General features: G+C 42.2%; 1 protein-coding gene across 1 annotated transcript in view; it reads left to right on the plus strand.

The window, feature by feature from the left end:
- The window catches only part of LOC121269041 (abl interactor 1-like), a 246053-nt gene that overhangs the window by 218038 nt on the left and 8021 nt on the right, over nucleotides 1–19994 (plus strand). The window contains exons 7-11 of the mRNA XM_041173443.1: nucleotides 4965–5141; nucleotides 7192–7277; nucleotides 10842–10946; nucleotides 11071–11189; nucleotides 16464–16598. Of these exons, the coding sequence (XP_041029377.1) occupies nucleotides 4965–5141; nucleotides 7192–7277; nucleotides 10842–10946; nucleotides 11071–11189; nucleotides 16464–16598 (622 nt within the window). The remainder of the gene's footprint in view (nucleotides 1–4964; nucleotides 5142–7191; nucleotides 7278–10841; nucleotides 10947–11070; nucleotides 11190–16463; nucleotides 16599–19994) is intronic.

Genomic DNA, 19994 nt, shown 5'->3' on the forward strand with positions numbered 1-19994 from the left:
GCGTAAAGTTAGAATGCTCTGATTCACAACTGTACCTAAAAGTGGTGTGCACCTGGCGAGGTAGATATCTTTTTGGACTTTCAGGTCAGTAGATGATGCTTTCACCTTCCTTTCACATCGTCATTGAAAGATATCAGCTGCCTGTCAAACATGCTGCGCCAAGGCTGGGCACAGGGGAGGAGTGCGATCAAGCCAAGACTGAGGGGGGGGGCAGTCAAGGAGCAGGGTGGAAGAGTGGATGGCTAAGTGCCATTCAAATATGGCTCCTGGACATTGCAGCCTATGAGGTGACAGCGTGGTGGGACAATTCCTGCCTGCCCCACCACGAGATTCAACGTACTCCTCGCAGATGCATAAGTAATGAGATCCCGTTTGTTCAGCTGTCCTGTTCTCCAGCAGAAGCCACTCTGACTTTCTCTTCACCCACTGGAACAGAAAATTCCGCTGTGGCTGTTTGACCCACAACTGAGCTTCAACCCTCAAATCCTATTAATCTGTAAGACTGCTTCTATTTCCCTAATACCTGCCTCTGTTCTTACCTCATTCAGCTTCCACCTCACTCTCATTGCTGCTAGATTCATTAACCAGATTTCAATACTCAAAACTCATCAAGGGCAATTTTAACTTTGGCTCATAATGTAAACTGGGCGATATCGGAACAGTTGCCCATTAGACATCGCTTCTGATTTTCATTCATTTCCTGACTCTCCCATCCATCTCCTATCATTTGTTTTCACCTATGTGGAGCTCCTTGTAATGTCTTTAATGCAAATTGTTGCTGTGGACTATCCTTCAATGTATCTGTGATAAGGTAACTATATCAATAATGGGCAACCTGAAAAGTTATCACATTTTATAGTGTATTATACATTTCCGAAATTCCAGTTCACGAAAAGCTAATAAAATAACATTTTCATCCAGCTAGTAGTCCATCTGAAAATGTACTTTAGATCAAAAGGATAATGCTGTGGAGGAAATATAATTAATGGAATTCATTGTCAGCGACATGTGTGTCAGTGGGTATGGAGCTTTGCTATCAAAGACAAAAGACAATTTGTTGCAAGATTCCTGCAGCCGCCCTCAAATAGTTAACAGAGTAATTAAGCAAGAGATGCAGAACTCATTCATGGTCATCACAAAGGGGTTTGATGTTAATAAAGTTCATGGCATAAGAGTCACTGCCAGAGTGTAACAGCTTGTGCACTCCACCCTCATGGTTCCTTCCAAGTACACACAGCTTAGTAGGGACAAAGGGTTTAATCTCTTTCCCAGCTCAATGCCTTCAGTGAAAAGCTGTTATTGTGACACTAGCTCTGGCTGCTGTGAAAACAGAGTGGAAATCCACTTAAGTGCCAGATTGAGAAATGCGAAACACCCTGATTTCCACTGTTCATCATTACGTTGCTTGTTCTACATTTCACTAGGGGAAAAAAATCCTATTTACTTGCAAGAGAAAAGCTTATAATCTCCGTCTGAAGTCTTTTTGCGTATTAATACAGAATAAAAACCTGGCAAATATCAGCCCCTTGTAGCCAGAATTTTTACGCTCCCTCCCCAGCAGGTTTTCAGGTGGTGGGGGAGTGTGAAATTGCAGAGATGAGATTCCCTCTGGGTTCCTGCCCGCCCCGCGCGCAGCCGATCGTGGGCAATGCTCGGCTTTGCGCCCGCCCACACCCGTTCCTGGCAGGCAGAAGATTTTGCCCATAAAAACATGAAATGCTGCAATAGGCAGCAAATGACTGGATGAGAAAGTGTTAAAGTTTTAGGTGGAGAAACTTTAATTTGTGTTTCCTCTTTCAAATGCAGAATATTTCCAACAGTTTCTCTTTTTATTTCATGTTTCTAGCATTTGCAGTTTTTTTTTTAAGAACAGCAATATCTTTGTTACATTACAGCAACTATTGTGATCCGCTACAAGGAGAACTGATTTTGTCTGTGTAGCGTAAGGTTGCAATTTCCTGTTTCTCATGGTTGAGAAGGTCCATGCAGACCAAACTGAGAGAGACACACTGGTGCCTGTACACAAAGTTAAGCCCATGGCCAGAATAAATGATGGCTGTTTACAATAAGGCTCAGGTGTTGCTTTTGTGAAAAGCATGTTGAAGATTGGGCCTTACCATCTCCAGAAGCAAAAATGCAGCCTTATTTAGCACACACCATCCTGGTTTGGAACCACATTGCCATTCCTTCTCTGGTGCTGGGTCAAAATCTTGCTGTTGCCCTAATAACAATGCAATGGTTCAAGAAGGTGTCTCATCATCATCTTCTCAAAGACAATTAGGAATGGACAATAAATGCTGGCCTTGACAACGATGCTCGCATCCCACAAATGAATATTGAACAAGAACAGTACTGCTGAAGTTGGGGGCACTTGCTGTAGGTAAAATAAAATAAGGGTCATACTTAGAGGACAGTTGCTCTTCTGTGACTGAGAATGGGATGTGAATCTTTTTCACATCTGCTTTTTAAAAAATTTCTATTCCCCAAGACAATGTGAGAAACCTCACCTCAATGAGATCAACTATTTGTTTTGACACATAGGGAAGAATTTTCTGTATGTTGGGCGGGCCGGTTGGGAGTGGGCGCGGGCAGGCGTGGAGCCAATCGGTGCCTGAGTGCTGCCATTTAACGTGGGCAGGCCAATTAAGGCCCGCCCAGCGTGACACACGGCCGCTAGCGCTCAGTGCTACCTGTGCAGGCAGAGGGAGGAGGGAGAGTCGGAGCTGCCTCAGGGAGATTAAGTTCACATTGAAATGTTTAAATAAAGAAAGATAAAAATTATTTAGACATGTCTTCTCGTGTGCAAGTGTCACATGAGCTGGGACAGGTTTATGAATTGTGCAAAAAACATTTATTTATTTAATAAAACCTTCAGGAAGCCTCATCCCGCCCGTGGATGAGGTTTCCTGAAAAATGAGAAGGCCGCTTGGGCTCTTCACCTGCCTGCCAACCTTAAGGTTGGATGTGCAGCGTTGATAATTATTTTAATTAGGTTTGTAATTGCCCTAACAGGCCTTTGACAGTTCGGCGGGCACGCAGCCTCCTCTGGTGTGCGCCCGCCAAACGAAAGATTTAAATGACGTGCAGTTACGTCAGGATGCGTGCCCGGCTTCACCGGCATCGGCATGCCGGGCCCACCCCCACACGCCGACACCAAAATTCTGGCCGTAATGTACTATGTGCTATTTGATGTGCAGTGTGTTAAATAAACTGAAATAATTAATACAATGCATAAAGGGGAATATTCTTAACTGAAAGATCCACCATAAGTGTATCTTTTTGAAATCCTTACCTGAATAAGTTACAAAAAGTGGCGATTAACTTTCAATATTTTATTTTTACCTGTCTCTCAGTGAGTGCTGAGGGAGGACCACTATCAGAGATGTCATCTTCAGGATGAAACATTAAACTGAGGCCCTGTCTGCAGATGGAAAAGTTTCCGTGAGCTATTTTGAAGAAGAGCAGGGGGTTTACTCCCAGCACCCTGGCCAATATTTATCCCTCAATCAACATCACTAAAGGCACACTATCTGGTTGTAATCACCTTTCAGCATGTGGAAGCTTTCTGTGCACATATTGGCTGCTACATTTCCTATATTCCAACAGTGACCACACTTTAAAAGTACTTCATTGGCTGAGGTCTCAAAAGATGCTATATAAATGCAAGTTTTTTTTGGTTTAGATTTTTGTAATTTTTTATGATTGGAGTGCGAGGTTGAGATATCAACGGTATCCTCCTGGGGACAGCAGCTTAAATGATTGTGAAGAACCCAAATTAACATTATTATTGACAGAACCATTGACCCCACAATTGCATCATGACAGCCTCACATGCCAGATTGGCTTCCTCATACGGTCAGTTTCAGGAACACTTTAACTTCTGCTCGTGCAGTTTGTTGAAACAAAAACCAACACTGATTTGCTGTAAACACAAAATATTATGATGTTTCTGATGGGAAGATTCCTTCTTTAATACAGTTGCTCATTTATGTCGTAATCTTGTAGTTCATACAATGATTTACTGCTGACAGGGACACTCATGTTTTATGCAGTGATTGTGGTGATTAAGAGATGGAGAAGTGCAATATTTGATGAGCTCAACTCATCTGCTCATACATAACTATAATTAAAAGAACAACAGGATAGTGCTAAATCTTGGTCTATTTTGTTCTGAGAGAATTTAATTTTATTCCCATGAAGTGGCTTCATGGTGACCAAGAGGAAATGTTTCACGTGTTGTTTTATAATCTTTCAAAGGAAGAGTTAAATAAATTAATTTATACCATAATTATTTCCACTGCTTTTTAATAGAAGATTTTTCTGATGGAATTATTGTAATGTTCAGAGATGACAGAATTATGTCCATATGGCATCAGCAGTTAGGAGTGAAATTTTAAACACTGTGGATATTGAATATGCGTGATCATGTAAAGATGAGTAATAATGGGTCAGCAGTCCATATTACGCCTCTCCCAATTTTTACTTCCATTCTCCATTTTACATTACACAGAGTCAACATTTCGTGACAAACCACAAACCATTGCATCTTGTTGCTGGTTGAGTTAATTTCATTATCTAATTTTCCCTATTCTGCAGGCTCATGCTGGAATAAGGTTCCATAGATGCTGGCAACTCTTCAGCACCTTACCCATGTAATTACATTTCATGATAAGCTATGAGCTCTTTGAAGATAGACAGCAGAACAGCAAGTCACCTTGGTTTTTAACTTTTTTCAATATATTTGCAGTTTTCATCATTGGGTAGTGAATAGGAGCAAGAATTTTTCCCTCCATTTCTCCAAATCTTGCTCCTTCGGCGATCAGTTAAATTGGAACTAGAAGCTGTCTTCTACATAATTCTACAGTTATGCCTCTTTAACATTCAAGTAGAATGGTTCTCACTCGCCAGCATGGGTAAAGCACCATTTGTTTGTCTCCCTATTTTTTTCCATTTGATTTCCTTAGAAAGTGGAGATGCACAAGGAGAAAGTGGCTCGGCGAGAGATTGGAGCATTTGCTGTTCCTAAAACCACACCAAGGGTTGCCAAAATCATACCTCCAACAAACCCTGTGCAACGAGAAAAGTACACCAGGAAACCCATTGTTTTTACAATCCTAGATGATACTGGACATGGAGTGAAGGTAAGAAAGGTAATTCAGGATAGCATTATTAAAAATAAATAGCTACCTGAATATTTTTATGCGTGTTATTACCCTCCATAACATAATAATAAAATTTGACATGAACTATATTAAATTCCAAGATAAAAAGAGAACAGATATCTAACTCAGAACTTTTGCTGGGACCACAGTCCAGTTCTAATAAGTCAAGGGCATTTTTGCATTAAAAAATGTGTACTATCCAATAACTTGAATCAGGCAATATAACTACGAGCAAAATAGGAACTTAGTGCTAAAAATAGAATGATCAGACAATATTAATGAAGCAAAGTTGAATTAAAACAGTCAATGAGGTTCAACTCCGTGTAACATTTATAGACCAAATTAAACAGTATTTTTCTGCACATTTTCAGCTCATTTTCTGTTTTGCTGTTCATGGCAAAGTCATAAACATTAAAATGAAGAATATGATTGTGATTTTGCAGCAAGGAGTGCACAGCAGAAAGGCTCCTGTAACCCCATAGGTGGTTTTACACAGCTTGTACTTAGTGAAGCTTGTATAGTTATGGCTAGCATGTCAATCAAAGATATGCATGATATGTTAGTTGCAACACTGAGTTCTTCTGCAAATTTCAACATATATGGCAGAATATACGCACACTGCAAGTCCCCAATGGGCTGTGATGTCTATGAAGAACATGATGTGCTCCCTTAAACCAGTTTGCATATATATTTGGGGTTTTAATGATAACTTGGGACAGTGATTTAACATAGTACAACGTTAAATTCTGTAATTTTGGACATCTACCAGGTATAGCAGAAATGCCGCCTGTATAATGAAATGTGTATTAAAACTTCCAGTGACAACGAAAATGCCACTTTCTGAGTGAATCTGAAAGATGACCTTAAACATGAGTAACAAATATGACACAAAAGCTGGAATCGCCTCATATTTGTTCCCGTTCCATCACCATATCTTTGTCGGGAGTGCAGCGGAAACCCTGTTAACATGTGCTTTTATGTTACACTTATGGCACAGTTATGACAGTGGAGCAGAGAAGATCCGAGGAAGTTCCAGGCCGATTGGGTGAAATGAGGTTGGAGGGTTGTGTCTAATTGATTAGGGCACACAGATGCAACGCAGTTGCCATCTTGAAGTTTTACGTTGTGTTGTCGTTTTGCACAATAATTTAGTTCTATATTCTTATTTTTAACTGAATAGCAAAACTTGCATCGATTGGGAAGCAGAGAAGGAGAGTTGGTTGGATTGTAGGGGTTTCTCTGCAGCAAAGGCTGAGGAGTGAGTGCAAACTGTGAGATGTGGGTATGAGGCTTGCAGCAGTGCTGGGTGAATGAGGGTGAGGGAGAGGTGAAGCCTGAAGGTGTATGTGTCCTGATTAATAGAGATTGTTGGTTGGTGATTGATGGGGATATGGGGAAATGAGCAGTGTTTGAGGCTAGTGATGCAGTTCGTAGAATATGGTTTTGAAGATGCGTTCACTGATCTTTATCACTTCTGTGGGGTCATTAAAAGCCTTGTGACATTGCCTCCAGTCCTTTAGCTACACTGCTGGTTTTGACTTCTGCGGCTATCCTTCTCCCACATGTTTCTGCAGGACCCCAACACCCCTGAGGATATATGACATCCTTATCCTTTCCATCTCCTCCACCAGTAGCTCCAGTGTAGTGTCTGATGCCTGCACTCCCTCCCATGGTCAGTCATTCTTCTCTCTTTGCTTCAAGGGATGGAGGCTAGCTTTAACCATGCTGGTTAGCTTTAAGTGATGCTAGGAAGTTAAGATTTTGGGCTTCCTGCTGATGCATGCAGCAATGAACAGCGTGGGTACCTCTGGCTGTACATAGTAATCATAAAAATCAGCAGGCAGCATGAAGCTGGCAGCTGCCTGTGTTCCACTCAATGGGCGTGGGTTAATCATGCATTGCAATCACTGTGCCCGATTTCAGTGGCTAACCAATTTAACTTCTAAAAGGTTTTAATTTATTATAAATGTTTGAAGAAGCTTGAGACCTTTGCTCTGAGCCACATTTTATTCTCAATTTTTCGTTGTAGGAAGTTAGTAATGTAAGGGTTGGAACATTATCACGAAGGTATGGACAAATGAGTATGAAAGCTGCATCATCACAAGGAACTTTAGGGTAAGTGTAAATTTATTAACGAACATGTTTACTGATAGCTGGGGAAGGACATTTGGGAGAGTTAAACTGTGAGATCTGCTTTCTCAATTTTTAGCTCCACTCCATGGAATGCTCTTATAAATTGGGCAGTGGTAGATCATGGTGGGGGTTACAAATGCATATAATGGGTTGCAGTGACTATTGCTTAGGATACTGAAGAGAGAGAGCCCTCTCCCTCCACCAGCAGACTTCCTAGGTTGCACAGGATGTACCGCTACTCTTTTGTGGCATTACCTGGAGCTGGTGTTAATGTGGTGGGTGGGTAGGGAAATCAGCTGGTTCCATTAGCTTGGCCCCCACCACATCCTTTGAACGTGGCAGGACATTGAACAACCAAGCGGCTAAATACCCTATAGGGATGGGAAAGCAGATTTCAGGTACAAGCTTTAAGGCAGGGATTTAGGGCATGAGAGACTTCAGTTATGAGGATAGTTTGGTGAAGCCAGGGCTGTGCTCTTTAGAGAAGAGAAGGCTGAGAGGAGATTTTACAGAGGTGTTCAAAATCATGAGGGGTCTGGACAGAGGAGATAGGGAGAAACTGTTCCTTTTAGTGGAAGGATTGAGAACCAGAGGGCATTGATTTAAGGTGATTGGCAAAAGAAGCAGCAGCAAAAAGAGTAAAACCTTTTTTTATGTAGGTGTGGTTAGGATGTGGAGTGCACTACCTGAGAGCGTGGTGAGAGCAGATTCAATCAGACCTTTCAAGAAGAAATTGGATAATTATTTGAAGTGAAAAAAGTTGCGGGATTACGGGGAAAAGGTGGGGGAGGAGGATGAACTGCACAGCTGTTACACTGAGCTAGCACGGACATGATGGGCCAAATGGCCTCTTTCTGCGCTGTAACCATTCTATGTTTCTATGATTTTATTGTCTTTCCTCTGCTGCTGTACTGCCTGATTTTAGGCTGTGTGCTGCAGGAAAAGCCAGCCCAAATTATTGAAAATAATGACATAATTAGAAAACAAAAGCATAACAGAAATGCGATATTAATAACCGTGGAGAGGGGATAGGGGAGATTTAGTAAAAATGACACCTGGGATGGGGGACTTCAATTATATGGAGAAGCTGGGATTACCCACTTTGGAGCAGAGTTGGTTAAGGGAAGATTTACAAGAGGCCTTCAAAATAATGAGGGATTTTGATGGAATAGATAAAGGAAGACCCGTTCCCACTCCCCAGGACACAGATTTAAGATAATTGGCAAAAGAGTTGGGGGAGATGAGGATCATTTTTTCTACATGGTGACTTGTTATAACCTGGAATGCACTTTCTGAAAGGTTGATGGAAGTAGATTCAATCTTAACTCGTGAAAGGGAATTGGATAATTACCTGAAAAGGGGAAAAAAAATTGCAGAGTTTTGTGAAAGAGCAGGGGGAGGAACAAATTATTTAACTCTTTCAAGGAGCCAGCATAGGTATGATGAACTGAATGACTCCTTTCTGTGCTGTTTCATGATTCTATGAACATGATGTTTTCTTAAAGACCAAACTCCTCTTTTAACCGAAAGCTGAAATACTGTTACTGACAGATCTCAGGCCTAGATTTTTGTCCGCGCGCCGGGTGTGCAGAATCGGGAGAACTCTTGTCTCTGCAAACCTGACTTCTAAAAATGTCTGACAATCCTGGGGTGGCGGGCTGTATTCGGAGTCGGGTCGGGCGACCTGAACGAGTGCGGAGGATGTCAAGTGCCGAGGCGAGCTGGAAGGAAGGCCTGCCTCTGTGCACCAGCACAGTATCGGTTTTAGAAAAAAAGAAAATGTAAAACAGCCCTTCACACCTCATACCCCCGCACACTCCTCTACCCCATCCAAGCTAACCCATGCCAACCTATGTCCCCTACCTACTGTCATGGCCCTTCACACCCTTCATGCAAACTAGTGCTCTTCTGCCCACCCACATGGCCCCTCATACTCCCCATGCCAGCCTATGCCCCCTGCCCACTCTATGGCCCCTTATGTCCCCCATGCCTACCTATTCCCCTCTCCCCACCCGCCATGGCCCCTCATATCCTCCATGCCGACCTATACCTCCAACCATGGCATTTTATAGCCACTATTACAGTTTAGTGCCAACTTATGCCAACCCATGACCCCACCACCCACCCTTTGCCCTTACACGTGCATACCCAGTATGCACCACTGGCAGACCTAAGGACCTATGCTGAGAAATGGAAGGCACCCTACTATGAAGGTTGTGAAATCAGTCATGCAGTAGCAATCCTGACATGGTAATCCTAAGTATTATGTCAACAGACATAGTGAAATAGTAAGCAATCTTTAGTTAACACTCCAGACAGTTTTTCTCCCAAAGATTTAAAGGGCAGGAGTTTTAAATGCCTTGACAGCTTGACAGCTCCCCTTGACAGTCCATCTTGACACTTTTGACAGTTGTTTTTGACAGTTCTAATGAATTTATGCACTTTTGACGCACACTCATGCCTATGTTTAGTAAAAAAAGGCATTTGACCCCTCCCAAAGGGCACCTTATCTCCCGCAAAAGTGTCTCGGGACCATATGCAAAGTGGTGTGTATGTTCCTTCTCTCGGGTTGCTTTGCTCAGTGAACACGGTTGCACGCCTATCTACTGATGAATGAGTTGGTAATCCATGCGATGTAGATAAAGTGACGGTTGTAAAGTGAGGCACATGCTGTTTATTCACATAAGCAATTAACCAAGTGTGCTTCTCAGACAAAAAATCCATCCTAAACTACTGATTAACAATGTAGCCCATGCTACACAGCAGTTGGGTAATGCAATCACGTGGTCAATCTGCTCACATTCTCTCAAAGGTGTATTGCACCTCAGATTACCACAGGATTCCTTATCTCTCCAAAAGGGTACCCAGGCTATCCAAATTAATTCACAAAATTCAGACCTATTCCTACTGGGTCTAATCTGCACATGTCACATTTCAAGCACGTCTCACACTGGATGCAGCTGCTAATTTCTATGGGTAGCCACTGCCGTAAAATGCGTATGTACAAACCCCAACCCGGGACCGCGAAAATGGCAGGGGCCATGCTCGGAGGCGGGACTTCTGGGTTCGAGCATCTTCTGCCATTTTCACCATGTTACCTTTTTAGGTTGTATGGTCACCAAATTGAGCAACAATATATTAAGGGTTAAGAATGTTCTTACTTACTTCAGTCAGCATCGAGAATCCTTCCCAGCCACATATAACACTGCTACTCGCATAGTAAATCTCTCTCTAATGTGATTCAAGAGAGATGTATGAGCCCTAAACTTTAGCTTTTTGAGTTCCCAGTCATTCTGTGGGTTCTGCAAGCGAGGCCACCAGTTTGGTTGTTAAAGCCCATGTCCACTATGAACAGATTTGAATCTCCCCAAACTTGTAGGATCCATCCGTTCAGCAGAAAGAGCACATTTGCCTTGTCCCCAATCTGGACTGGATTTAAACTTTGATTCATGAGCTGAAAGGCCAGTCTCTGCCCAACTTCATTCTTAATTTCTCTTATAACTCATGCTCACTATTAAAGAAACTTTCTGTTTTTGTAATTTTCAGAAGAAGTGCCAAGACACCAAGACCTGTTCAACCTCCTGTTATCCCAAATGCATATAGCAGTCCTGTGACTAACTCTCCACCAACAGATGGGCCTCCAAAACTTAAGTAAGTTTATCAAAATCAATAATAAAATGTGGACATTTTTATAGGTACAATTGGATATGTTCATTATACAAAACACCTATGGCTGTTCCTTTATGCTTTCCTTTTTATTGTTGGTTGGAAACAGTGATATTAGTAGAAACAGAAATAGCTACGGAGCTGAGAATATGACGATGCCTGTGACTGTACCTGTACCGATGCCTCCTCCACCACCACCACCACCACCACCAGTGGCATGTGAACCAGGTCAGTGTTTGTATGTGTGTGAACGTTTGAACAGTACACCCTTTCTGCCTGAAAGGGTAGTAGAGACGGGAACCTTTACAGCATTTAAGAAGTATTTAGATGAACACTTGAAGCGCCAGAGCATACAAGGCTATGGGCCAAGTGTTGGAAAATGGGATTGGAGTAGATGGGGATTGATGACCAGCATGGACATGATGGGCCGAATGGCCTCTTTCCATGCTGTATGAGTATCTCAATGAAAACAATGGAAGTGCAAAACTTGGACCATAATAATGTTACCTCTACTGCAATTTGGAACTCAAGTTGCAAATCACAGTCCAGTTCCATTCTAACAATGCGTAATTGCATTTTTAGGACTTTGATTTGAATTCAAAAATGTTCATGTAAAGAAATTTGAACTCCAAGTGATTTTAGTGGAATTCTGACTGTGTTAATAATCAATTTTTCTATTACTTCTTTCTCCTATTGAGAGTAATGAGAACATGACTGCACTGGGAAGTATTTCATATATCCCTTGGTAAGCAAGGCTTTCCATCTAACTGATAATTCATCCTATATCTTTAACCTCCATCTTTTTTCTTTCTACTGCAGCCTGTCTTCTCCTCTCTCTCTTCACTCAACACTTCTCCAATCAGGGCTCCTATATTTTTCATTCTCATTCCTCCTAAGCTTAATACACTGTCTGACAAGCTCTTCCTCTATCCCCAATGTGTAGATGCCAAGATCCAGAAATTCAAGCGCACCCATTTTTGGGTGTGGGCCAGGAAAATATAAAAGCAAAATACTGTGAATGTTGGGAATCTAAAATATAAACAGCAAATGCTGGAAATACTCAGTAAGTCTGGCAACACCCGTGGGGAGAGAAACAAAATTCATATTTCGGGTCAATGACCGTTCATCAAGATCGGAAAAAGCTGGAGATGTAACAAGTTACAAACAAGCACGGAGACACAGAAGAAGGCAGGGAGAAAGGAACAAAGGGGAAGTTCTGTAATAGGTGGAATACAGGAGAGATTAAGTGAAAGGATGATGGTGAAAGGCAAAAGGGGTACTTCATATATGTGTTATTTGTATCCTCTACAGTGAAGACAGACAAATTATCTGTTCAACACTTCTGCCATTTCCTTTTTTTCTCCATTATTAATAACCCAGACTCTCTAGGGGACCCATGCTCACTTTAGTTACTCTTTTATCTTTTTAAATACTTGTAGAAACTCTTAATATCTGTTTCTATATTTCTAGCTAACTTTCTCTCATAATCTAATTGCTCTCACTTTATTACTTTTATCATCGCTCTTTGCTGGTTTTTAAATTCTGTCCAATCTTCTGACCTACCACCAGAGTTGTGCAGTTTTTTTTTTGATTTGATATTAGCTTAGTGTGTCGGGGAGGGTGCATTTGTCTCCTGGAATCTTGCTTTCTTACTGGAATGCACTTTTGCTGAGTATTGTGAAATATCCTTAAATGTCTGCCACTGCATCTCTACTGACCTACCCTTAACCTAATTTCCCAGCTTCACTTTAGCCAGCTCTGTCCTCATACCCTTGTAATTACCTTAAAGTTTAAAAGATTAGTTTTAATATATAATCTTTTCACATACTAATGGGACAAGTAAAGAAATAGGGGAGGTAGAAATTGGAATAACAGAATCATTACCAATGGCTGCTGTCCGAAAAAATGGGAACAGTGGTTATCATCTGAAATTGTTGAAATTATTGTTAGGCCTGGAAAGCTGCAAGGTGCCTAATTGAAAGATGAGGTGCTGTTTCTTGGGCTCATGTTGAGCATAATTACAATAGTGTAGGAGGCCGAGGACAGAGAGGTCAGAATAGGAGTGGACCAAGAATGGAGTCACATTTGTGGTTCTGCAAAGCTGTCACCCTGTGCAGGTTGGGCCTTCTCAGTGTAGAGGAGACCACATCGCGATCAGCAAATACTGCATCCTCATTGAAAGGAGTACAAGTAAATTGCTGTTTCACCTGGAAGGAGTGTTTAGGATTCTGGACAATGGGAAAGAAGGAGTTAAAAGCACAGGTGTTACATCTCCTGCACCTGAAGGGAAGGTGCTTGAGAAGAGGAGGAGTGTTGAGGGTGATTGAAGAGTGTGGCAGGCCATCTGGTGGGGTGGAAAATGAGAACAAAGAGAACCCTGTCGCCATTCTGGGAAGGAGGAGTCGGTGAGAGCAGAAGTGTGGGAAATGGGACCGACCTGGCAGAGGGCCTTGTCAATCATGGTTGAGGGGAATTCTCAGTTGAGGAAAAAGGAAGACATATCAGAAGCACTGGCATGGAAGGTGGCATCAGATCCAATGGGAAGTGAGAAATTGGGAGAATGATATATAGTCCTTACAGGAAGAGGGGTGTGAGGAAGTGCAGTCAAGGCAGCTGCGGGAATCAGTGATTTAAAGTGATATTGATTGATAATTGTAGTAATTGAAGGTATAGCTTCTCCTGGTGTCTATCAGGGGTCACATGATGTTCTTGGAGGCTCTGACCAAAGGGCCCTAAGCTTGGGTCATCTAGAGGTGGAGTTTCCTGATGAGGGTACTGATCGAACATGTAGCTTCTGGAAAAACTCTCTGTGATAAAGTTTATCTGTTTCTTGTTGACTATTGTCCATTACAATAGTCCATCCCAGAAATGGAAATAAAGAAGTTGAGGAAGGGAAGAGTCCAAGATGGACCATGTGAAAGAGAGGGGTGTAAATTGGAAGCAAAATTGATGAAATATTCCAGTTAGGGGAGAGAACAGGAAACAGCACTGATGCAGTCATCAACATACTGAAAAAAGAGGTGAGGGAGGGAACCTAAGTAGCATTTGACAAAAAATGTTTCACATACCCCACAATAAGGTATAACTAGGGTCCATATGGATTCCTACAGCAACACCTTTTATTTGAGGAAGTGAGTCAAAGGCAAGGCTGCTCAATATGAAACCAAGTTCAGCCAGATAGAGGAGGGTGGTTGTGGGAACTGTTTGAGCCACTGTTCAAGGAAGAAGCGGAGAACTCTCAGACTGTCCTCGTTGGTGATGGGGGTATTGAGGTACAGGGCTTGGGCCAAGAAACTGAAAACTGTTAACGAGGCAGATGTGGGCTGGAAGAGACTGGATAAGGGGAGAAAAAAATAAAGTGGAGATGGGAAGAAGTCAACTCTGTGGGGCAAGAACAGGCTAAACCTTTGGGCCAATAGGGCAGTCCTGTTTTGTGGATCTTGGAAAAGAGGTAGAAGTAGACTGTTGGGGTTGCAGTTTATGATGTTAGAGGCTGTGACAGCATGATTTCCAGAGGGGATGACGTCAGTGATTGTCTGGGAAACAATGGCTTTATGTTTGGTGATGGGGTCACGCCCTAAAATTATATTTTGGGATACTATGATACAAATGTTTAATATGCTTGTCTGAAACTGCTGTGTCTGCTAATTTTGGGTTAAACCTGAGATAGTTAGGCCAATTTTAACTTTAGGCAATAGTGTTAAACAGCCAATGGAGAGGAAACTGGGGAGAGATACAATGATCTGATATTGCTCATTTCATATTATCAGAAAATATTTAATTACCCTTAATGCCTCTGCCAAAATAGTGCAGAGAGAATTTTCAGACTAACATGATCACAGGAAATAGGAGTAAGAGTAGACCATTTGGCCCATTGAGTCTCCTCTACCATTTAATAAGATCATGTCACTGACAAAATTTAATGTTTTCCTTTTATTGCCTGTGTTCAGTATGTTTTTTATGAAAGTGGTACATGTTTTCTTACCTTTGGTGTGTGTATTCCAAATAAAAGGTTCCAGGAGCAAGCTTTTGCGAGGTTAATAATAAAGATGGTTATTTATTCTCACTCACTTACCCTGAAATAACACAACATTTCACTCGATCACCTCACACACTCTCTTACACACACAAAGATTATATAGAGATGAAGATATTATACTGTTATAGCTTATAATTGTTTTGGTCTCTTTCATGCCAGGCCTGTAGTTTCTTAGATGAAGTTGATGTTTAAGTTGGAGTGAAGGCCTTGTAAAGCGAAGGATTCTCAGCAGACTGTGAAGTTTCTTGTAGTTGAATTTCTATGAGTTGGTTCTCAGGTGAATTCAAAGCTGGAGCAGTTTGGGGGAGACCTTCTCTTGGGATTCTCTGCTTACAAGGTATTGCTGTTGATTACCTTGGCTGCTTGATGGCTTGCAGGTAATTTGATGGTGTTTGGGGAACTCTGTCTGCAAACAGTTTCTTGCTGATTTTAAAAGCAGAAAAAAAATGGTTCCCTCATCATGTGATTTCCACAAGTTCAAAGTCTTTTTACCAGATAAGGCGGGTGGTTACATTGAGTACATATCCTGTGTTGTGGGAACCTTGAGAGTTTGAGACAGTCAAGGTCTTTATCTTTGAATGACCTATTTAATTTGACAATACCTGGTCTGATTAGTTTCAGGAGAGGTTATCATCAGTATGGGACGTCCTGTTTGTTCCCTCTTGAGACAGGGGAATGGTTTCAAAGCACAAAAGAAATCAGATGACACTTGGGCTGCCATGTTTTGCAGCCTTTTGTGGTCAGTTTTAAAATATAAAAATTAGTTTGAAATTCAGAATGTGCTGGGACATGACATCATGGCTGATCTGACTGTGGCCACTTTCCTGCCTGTTCCTTGTAATGCTTGACTCCCTTGTAGATGAAAGACCTGTCTAACTTAGCCCTGAATGTGTCCAATGACCCATCTCCCACTGCTCTCTGGGGAACAGAATCCCAAAATTTCCTCAAGAGAGAAGAAATTCTTCCTCATCTCAGTCTTAAATGAGAGACCCCTTACTTTTAAACTTTGCCCCCTAGCTCTAGATTCTCCTACAAGGGAAAACATCATCTCAGCTTCTACACTGTCAAGCCCCATCCGAATCTATATACCATATGATAAGAATCTTATATGTTAAGATCACCTTTCATTCTTCTAAACATTAATGAATAAAGACCCAAACTACTCAACCTTTCCTCACAAGACAACCGCTTCATCCCAGGGATCAGCCTAGTGAGCCTTCTCTGAATTTTCTCCATTGCAAGTATATCCCTCCTTAAGTAAGGAGATACTTTGTATTTGAATTTTAGGTATTGCTTGACATATTGCTAGGACTCTTATGTTTAAGATTTGAGTCATATATTAAGTAATTTAAGTACATAAGGTCTTAATCAAAAATGTTTCTGTTGTTAAGTAACATGAAAATGAATTGATCCAGTTGTCACTCATTGAGATTAATGGTGCTTATTGTGTGTACACTTTGTAGATGGAAATGGCCTCCCAGACTCACCACCCCCACCTCCAATGGAACTGCCTCCACCTCCAGCTCCTCCTCCGCAAATTTCCAATGAGGTCTGTCTCCCTCCTCCTCCCCCGTTGATGTCTGACCCTCCTTTATTAGGTGAGACATCAGCTGGTTTACTTTTGTACTCACTGTCTTTAAACAAAATCATCAAGTGAATATGACATGTTTTTAAATTCCCTGTCACAATTTCCATTCAGCTCCCAGTTTTTACTTGCCTGGTAAAATGTAGCTGGAAATTTCTGGGAGTTAAGTTATAATTTTGAAATTTTTGCAAAACATTTTTGAAACTAGAGAAATGTTCCTTACATAAAAAAAATCAAATGATACATGCAATTGAAATCCACTGTGGCGCCTGCGATAAATGGACTATAGACTTTCAATTTGCCGTCAAGCCAAAAATTGATCATGTGCATTAGCTGCTGATAACAGAAATTGCCTGATTTTCATGTACATTGACTTCATGTGGAACCAGGCTATTCCTGTTCTTACAATTGTACTGATACACAATGGAAATTCCTATTTGGGTAGCAAGTTGAAAATCTAAGTTGTGTAACAGTTAAAACCTCGATTTACTGATATGATCATTCACATTACTCCCAAAGGTGATTTAGGGAAAACCATTCCTTATAATTGTTAAGTTGGTTTGTACTTCTTTCTGATTTTTTTTCCACCAACACTATCTGCAGGACAGGAGAAGCAACTGGCAAAGAAACCAGCTTTTTAGCCTCTGTGACTAATAGCTAATGGTATAAAGGAACCGGGGGGATAGCATAGTGGTTTTGTCACTGGCCTAGTAATCCAGAGACTGGACTGAATATTGAGTTCAACAATTTTAGATCATGAACTCTCTCCTCCATCCCCACCCCCTTTCTGATCCCCCTTTTTTCCAATAATTTATATAGATTTTTCTTTTCCCACCTTTCCATTATTTTTAAATGTATTTCCATCCATTGTTTTATCTCTGCCTTTTAGCCTATTTCGATTCCTTCCCCCCACCCCACCCCCACTAGGGCTATCTATACCTTGCTCGTCCTGCTTTCTACCCTTAATGTCACCTATTAGCACATTTCTTAGATAATATCATCAGCTTCAACACCTGTTTGTCCTTTTGTCTATGACATCTTTTGGTTATCTCCACCTATCACTGGCCCTCTATCCAGCTCTACCTGTCAACCACACCCCCCCCCCCACCCCCCGCCTTCCCTTAAACCAGCTTATATTTCACCTCTTTTCTATTTTTCCTTAGTTCTGTTGAAGAGTCATACGGACTCGAAATGTTAACTGTATCCCTCTCCGCAGATGCTGTCAGACCTGCTGAGTTTTTCCAGGTATTTTTGTTTTTGTTTTGGATTTCCAGCATCCGCAGTTTTTTTGCTTTTATCTTAATGCTCTGGGGCCCAGGTTCAAATCCTGCCACAGCAGATGGTGTAATTTGAATTCAATAAAAGTCTGGAAGTAAAAGTATAACCATTGTTGATTGTTGTGAAAACTCATCTGGTGACTCCAGACCTTCTCCCCCACCCCACCATCACAGCAAGCCTCCTACTGATTACTTCTGAAATGGCCTAGCAAGTCACTCAGTTGTATCAAACCACTAAAAAGTCTCCAAAAATAGGAATTAAACCAGATAGACCTGTCAACCCTGCAAAGTCTTCCTTACTAACATCTGGGTGCCAGTGTCAAAATTGGGAGAGCTGTCAAGCAGCAGCCTGACATAGTCAATCTCATGGTATTATATCCATCACCATCCTAGGGTATGTCCTGTCTCACTGGCAAGACAGGCCCAATAGAGGTGGTGGCACAGTGGTATACAATGGGGAGGGATTGCCCTGGGAGTCCTGAACATCGAATCTGGACCCCATGATACGGCCAAACATGGGGAAGGAAACCTCCTGCTGATTGCCATCATCAGCTGATGAATCAGTGTTCCTCCATGTTGAACATCATTTGGAGGAAGCAGAGGCACAGAATGTAGTCTGGGTAGGGGACTTCAATGTCCATCACCAAAAATGGCTCAGTAGTACTACTACTGCCTGAGCTGGTCAAGCCCTAATAGACATAGCTGCTAGGCTGGGTCTGTGGTAGGTGGTGAGGGAAAAACATACTTATCCTCACCAACCTGCCTGCTGCAGATGCATTTGCCCATGACAGTAGGAGTGACCATCTCACAGTCGTTGTGGAGACAAAGTCTTGCCTCCAAATTGAGGATACCCTTCATCGTGTTGTGTGGCATTACCACCATGCTAAATAGGATAGAGTTCAAACAGATCTAGCAATTCAAGACTGGGCATCCATGAGGTGCTATGGGCCATCAGCAGCAGCAGAATTGTATTCAAATACAATCTGTAACCTCATGGCCTAGCATATTCCCCACTCTACCATTATCATCAAGCGAGGGGATCAACCCTGGTTCAATGAAGAGTGCAGGAGGGCATGCCAGGAGCAGCACCAGGCATACCTAAAAATGAGGTGTCAACTTGGTGAAGCTCTTACATTGGACTACTTGCATAAGCAGCAAGTGATAGGCAGAGCAGGCAATCCCACAACCAATAGATCTAAGCTTTGCAGTCCTGCCACACCCAATTGTGAATGGTGGTGGACAATTAAACAACTCACTGGAGGAGGAGGCCCCACAAATATCCCCATCCTCAATGATGGGGGAGCCCAGCACATCAGTGCAAAAGATAAGACTGAAGCATTTGCCACAATTTTCAGCCAGAAGTGCCGAGTGGATGATCCATCTTGGCCTCCGCTGGAGGTCTTCAGCATCACAGGTGCCAGTCATTAGCCAATTCAAATCACTCCACATGATATCAAGAAATTGCTGAAGGCAATGGATACTGCAAAGGCTATGTGCCCTGACAATATTCCGGCAATAGTATTGAAGGCTTGTGCTCCAGAACTTGTCACGCCCCTAGCCAAGCTGTTCCAGTACAGCTATAATACTGGCATCTACCCAGCTATGTGGAAAATTGCCCAGGTATGTCCTGTGCACAAAAGGACAAATCCAATCCGGCCAATCACCGCCCCATCAGTCTACTCTCCATCAACAGTAAAGTAATGGAAGGGGTCATTAACAGTGCTATGAAGTGGTACTTGCCTATCTGTAACCTGCTCACTGACACCCAGTTTGGGTTCCGCCAGGGTCACTTAGCTCCTGACCTCATTACAACCTTGGTTCCAACATGGACAAAAGAGCTGAACTCCTGAGGTGAGGTGAGAGTGACTGCCCTTGACATCAAGGCTGCATGTGACTGAGTGTGGCATCAAGGAGTCCTAGCAAAACTGGAGTCAATGAGAGTCAGAGGGAAAACTCTCCACTGGTTAGAATCACACCTAGCACTAAGGAAGATGGTTGTGGTTGTCGAAGGTCAGTCACCTCAGCTCCAGGACATCACTGCAAAGTTCCTCGGGGTAATGTCCTCAGCCCAACCATCTTCAGCTGTTCATCAATGTCCTTGATTCCGTCATAAGGTCAGAAGTGCAGATGTT

This window comes from Carcharodon carcharias, chromosome 23 (genome assembly GCF_017639515.1).
Source record: "Carcharodon carcharias isolate sCarCar2 chromosome 23, sCarCar2.pri, whole genome shotgun sequence".
In the NCBI taxonomy this organism is placed as follows: Eukaryota; Metazoa; Chordata; class Chondrichthyes; order Lamniformes; family Lamnidae; genus Carcharodon; species Carcharodon carcharias.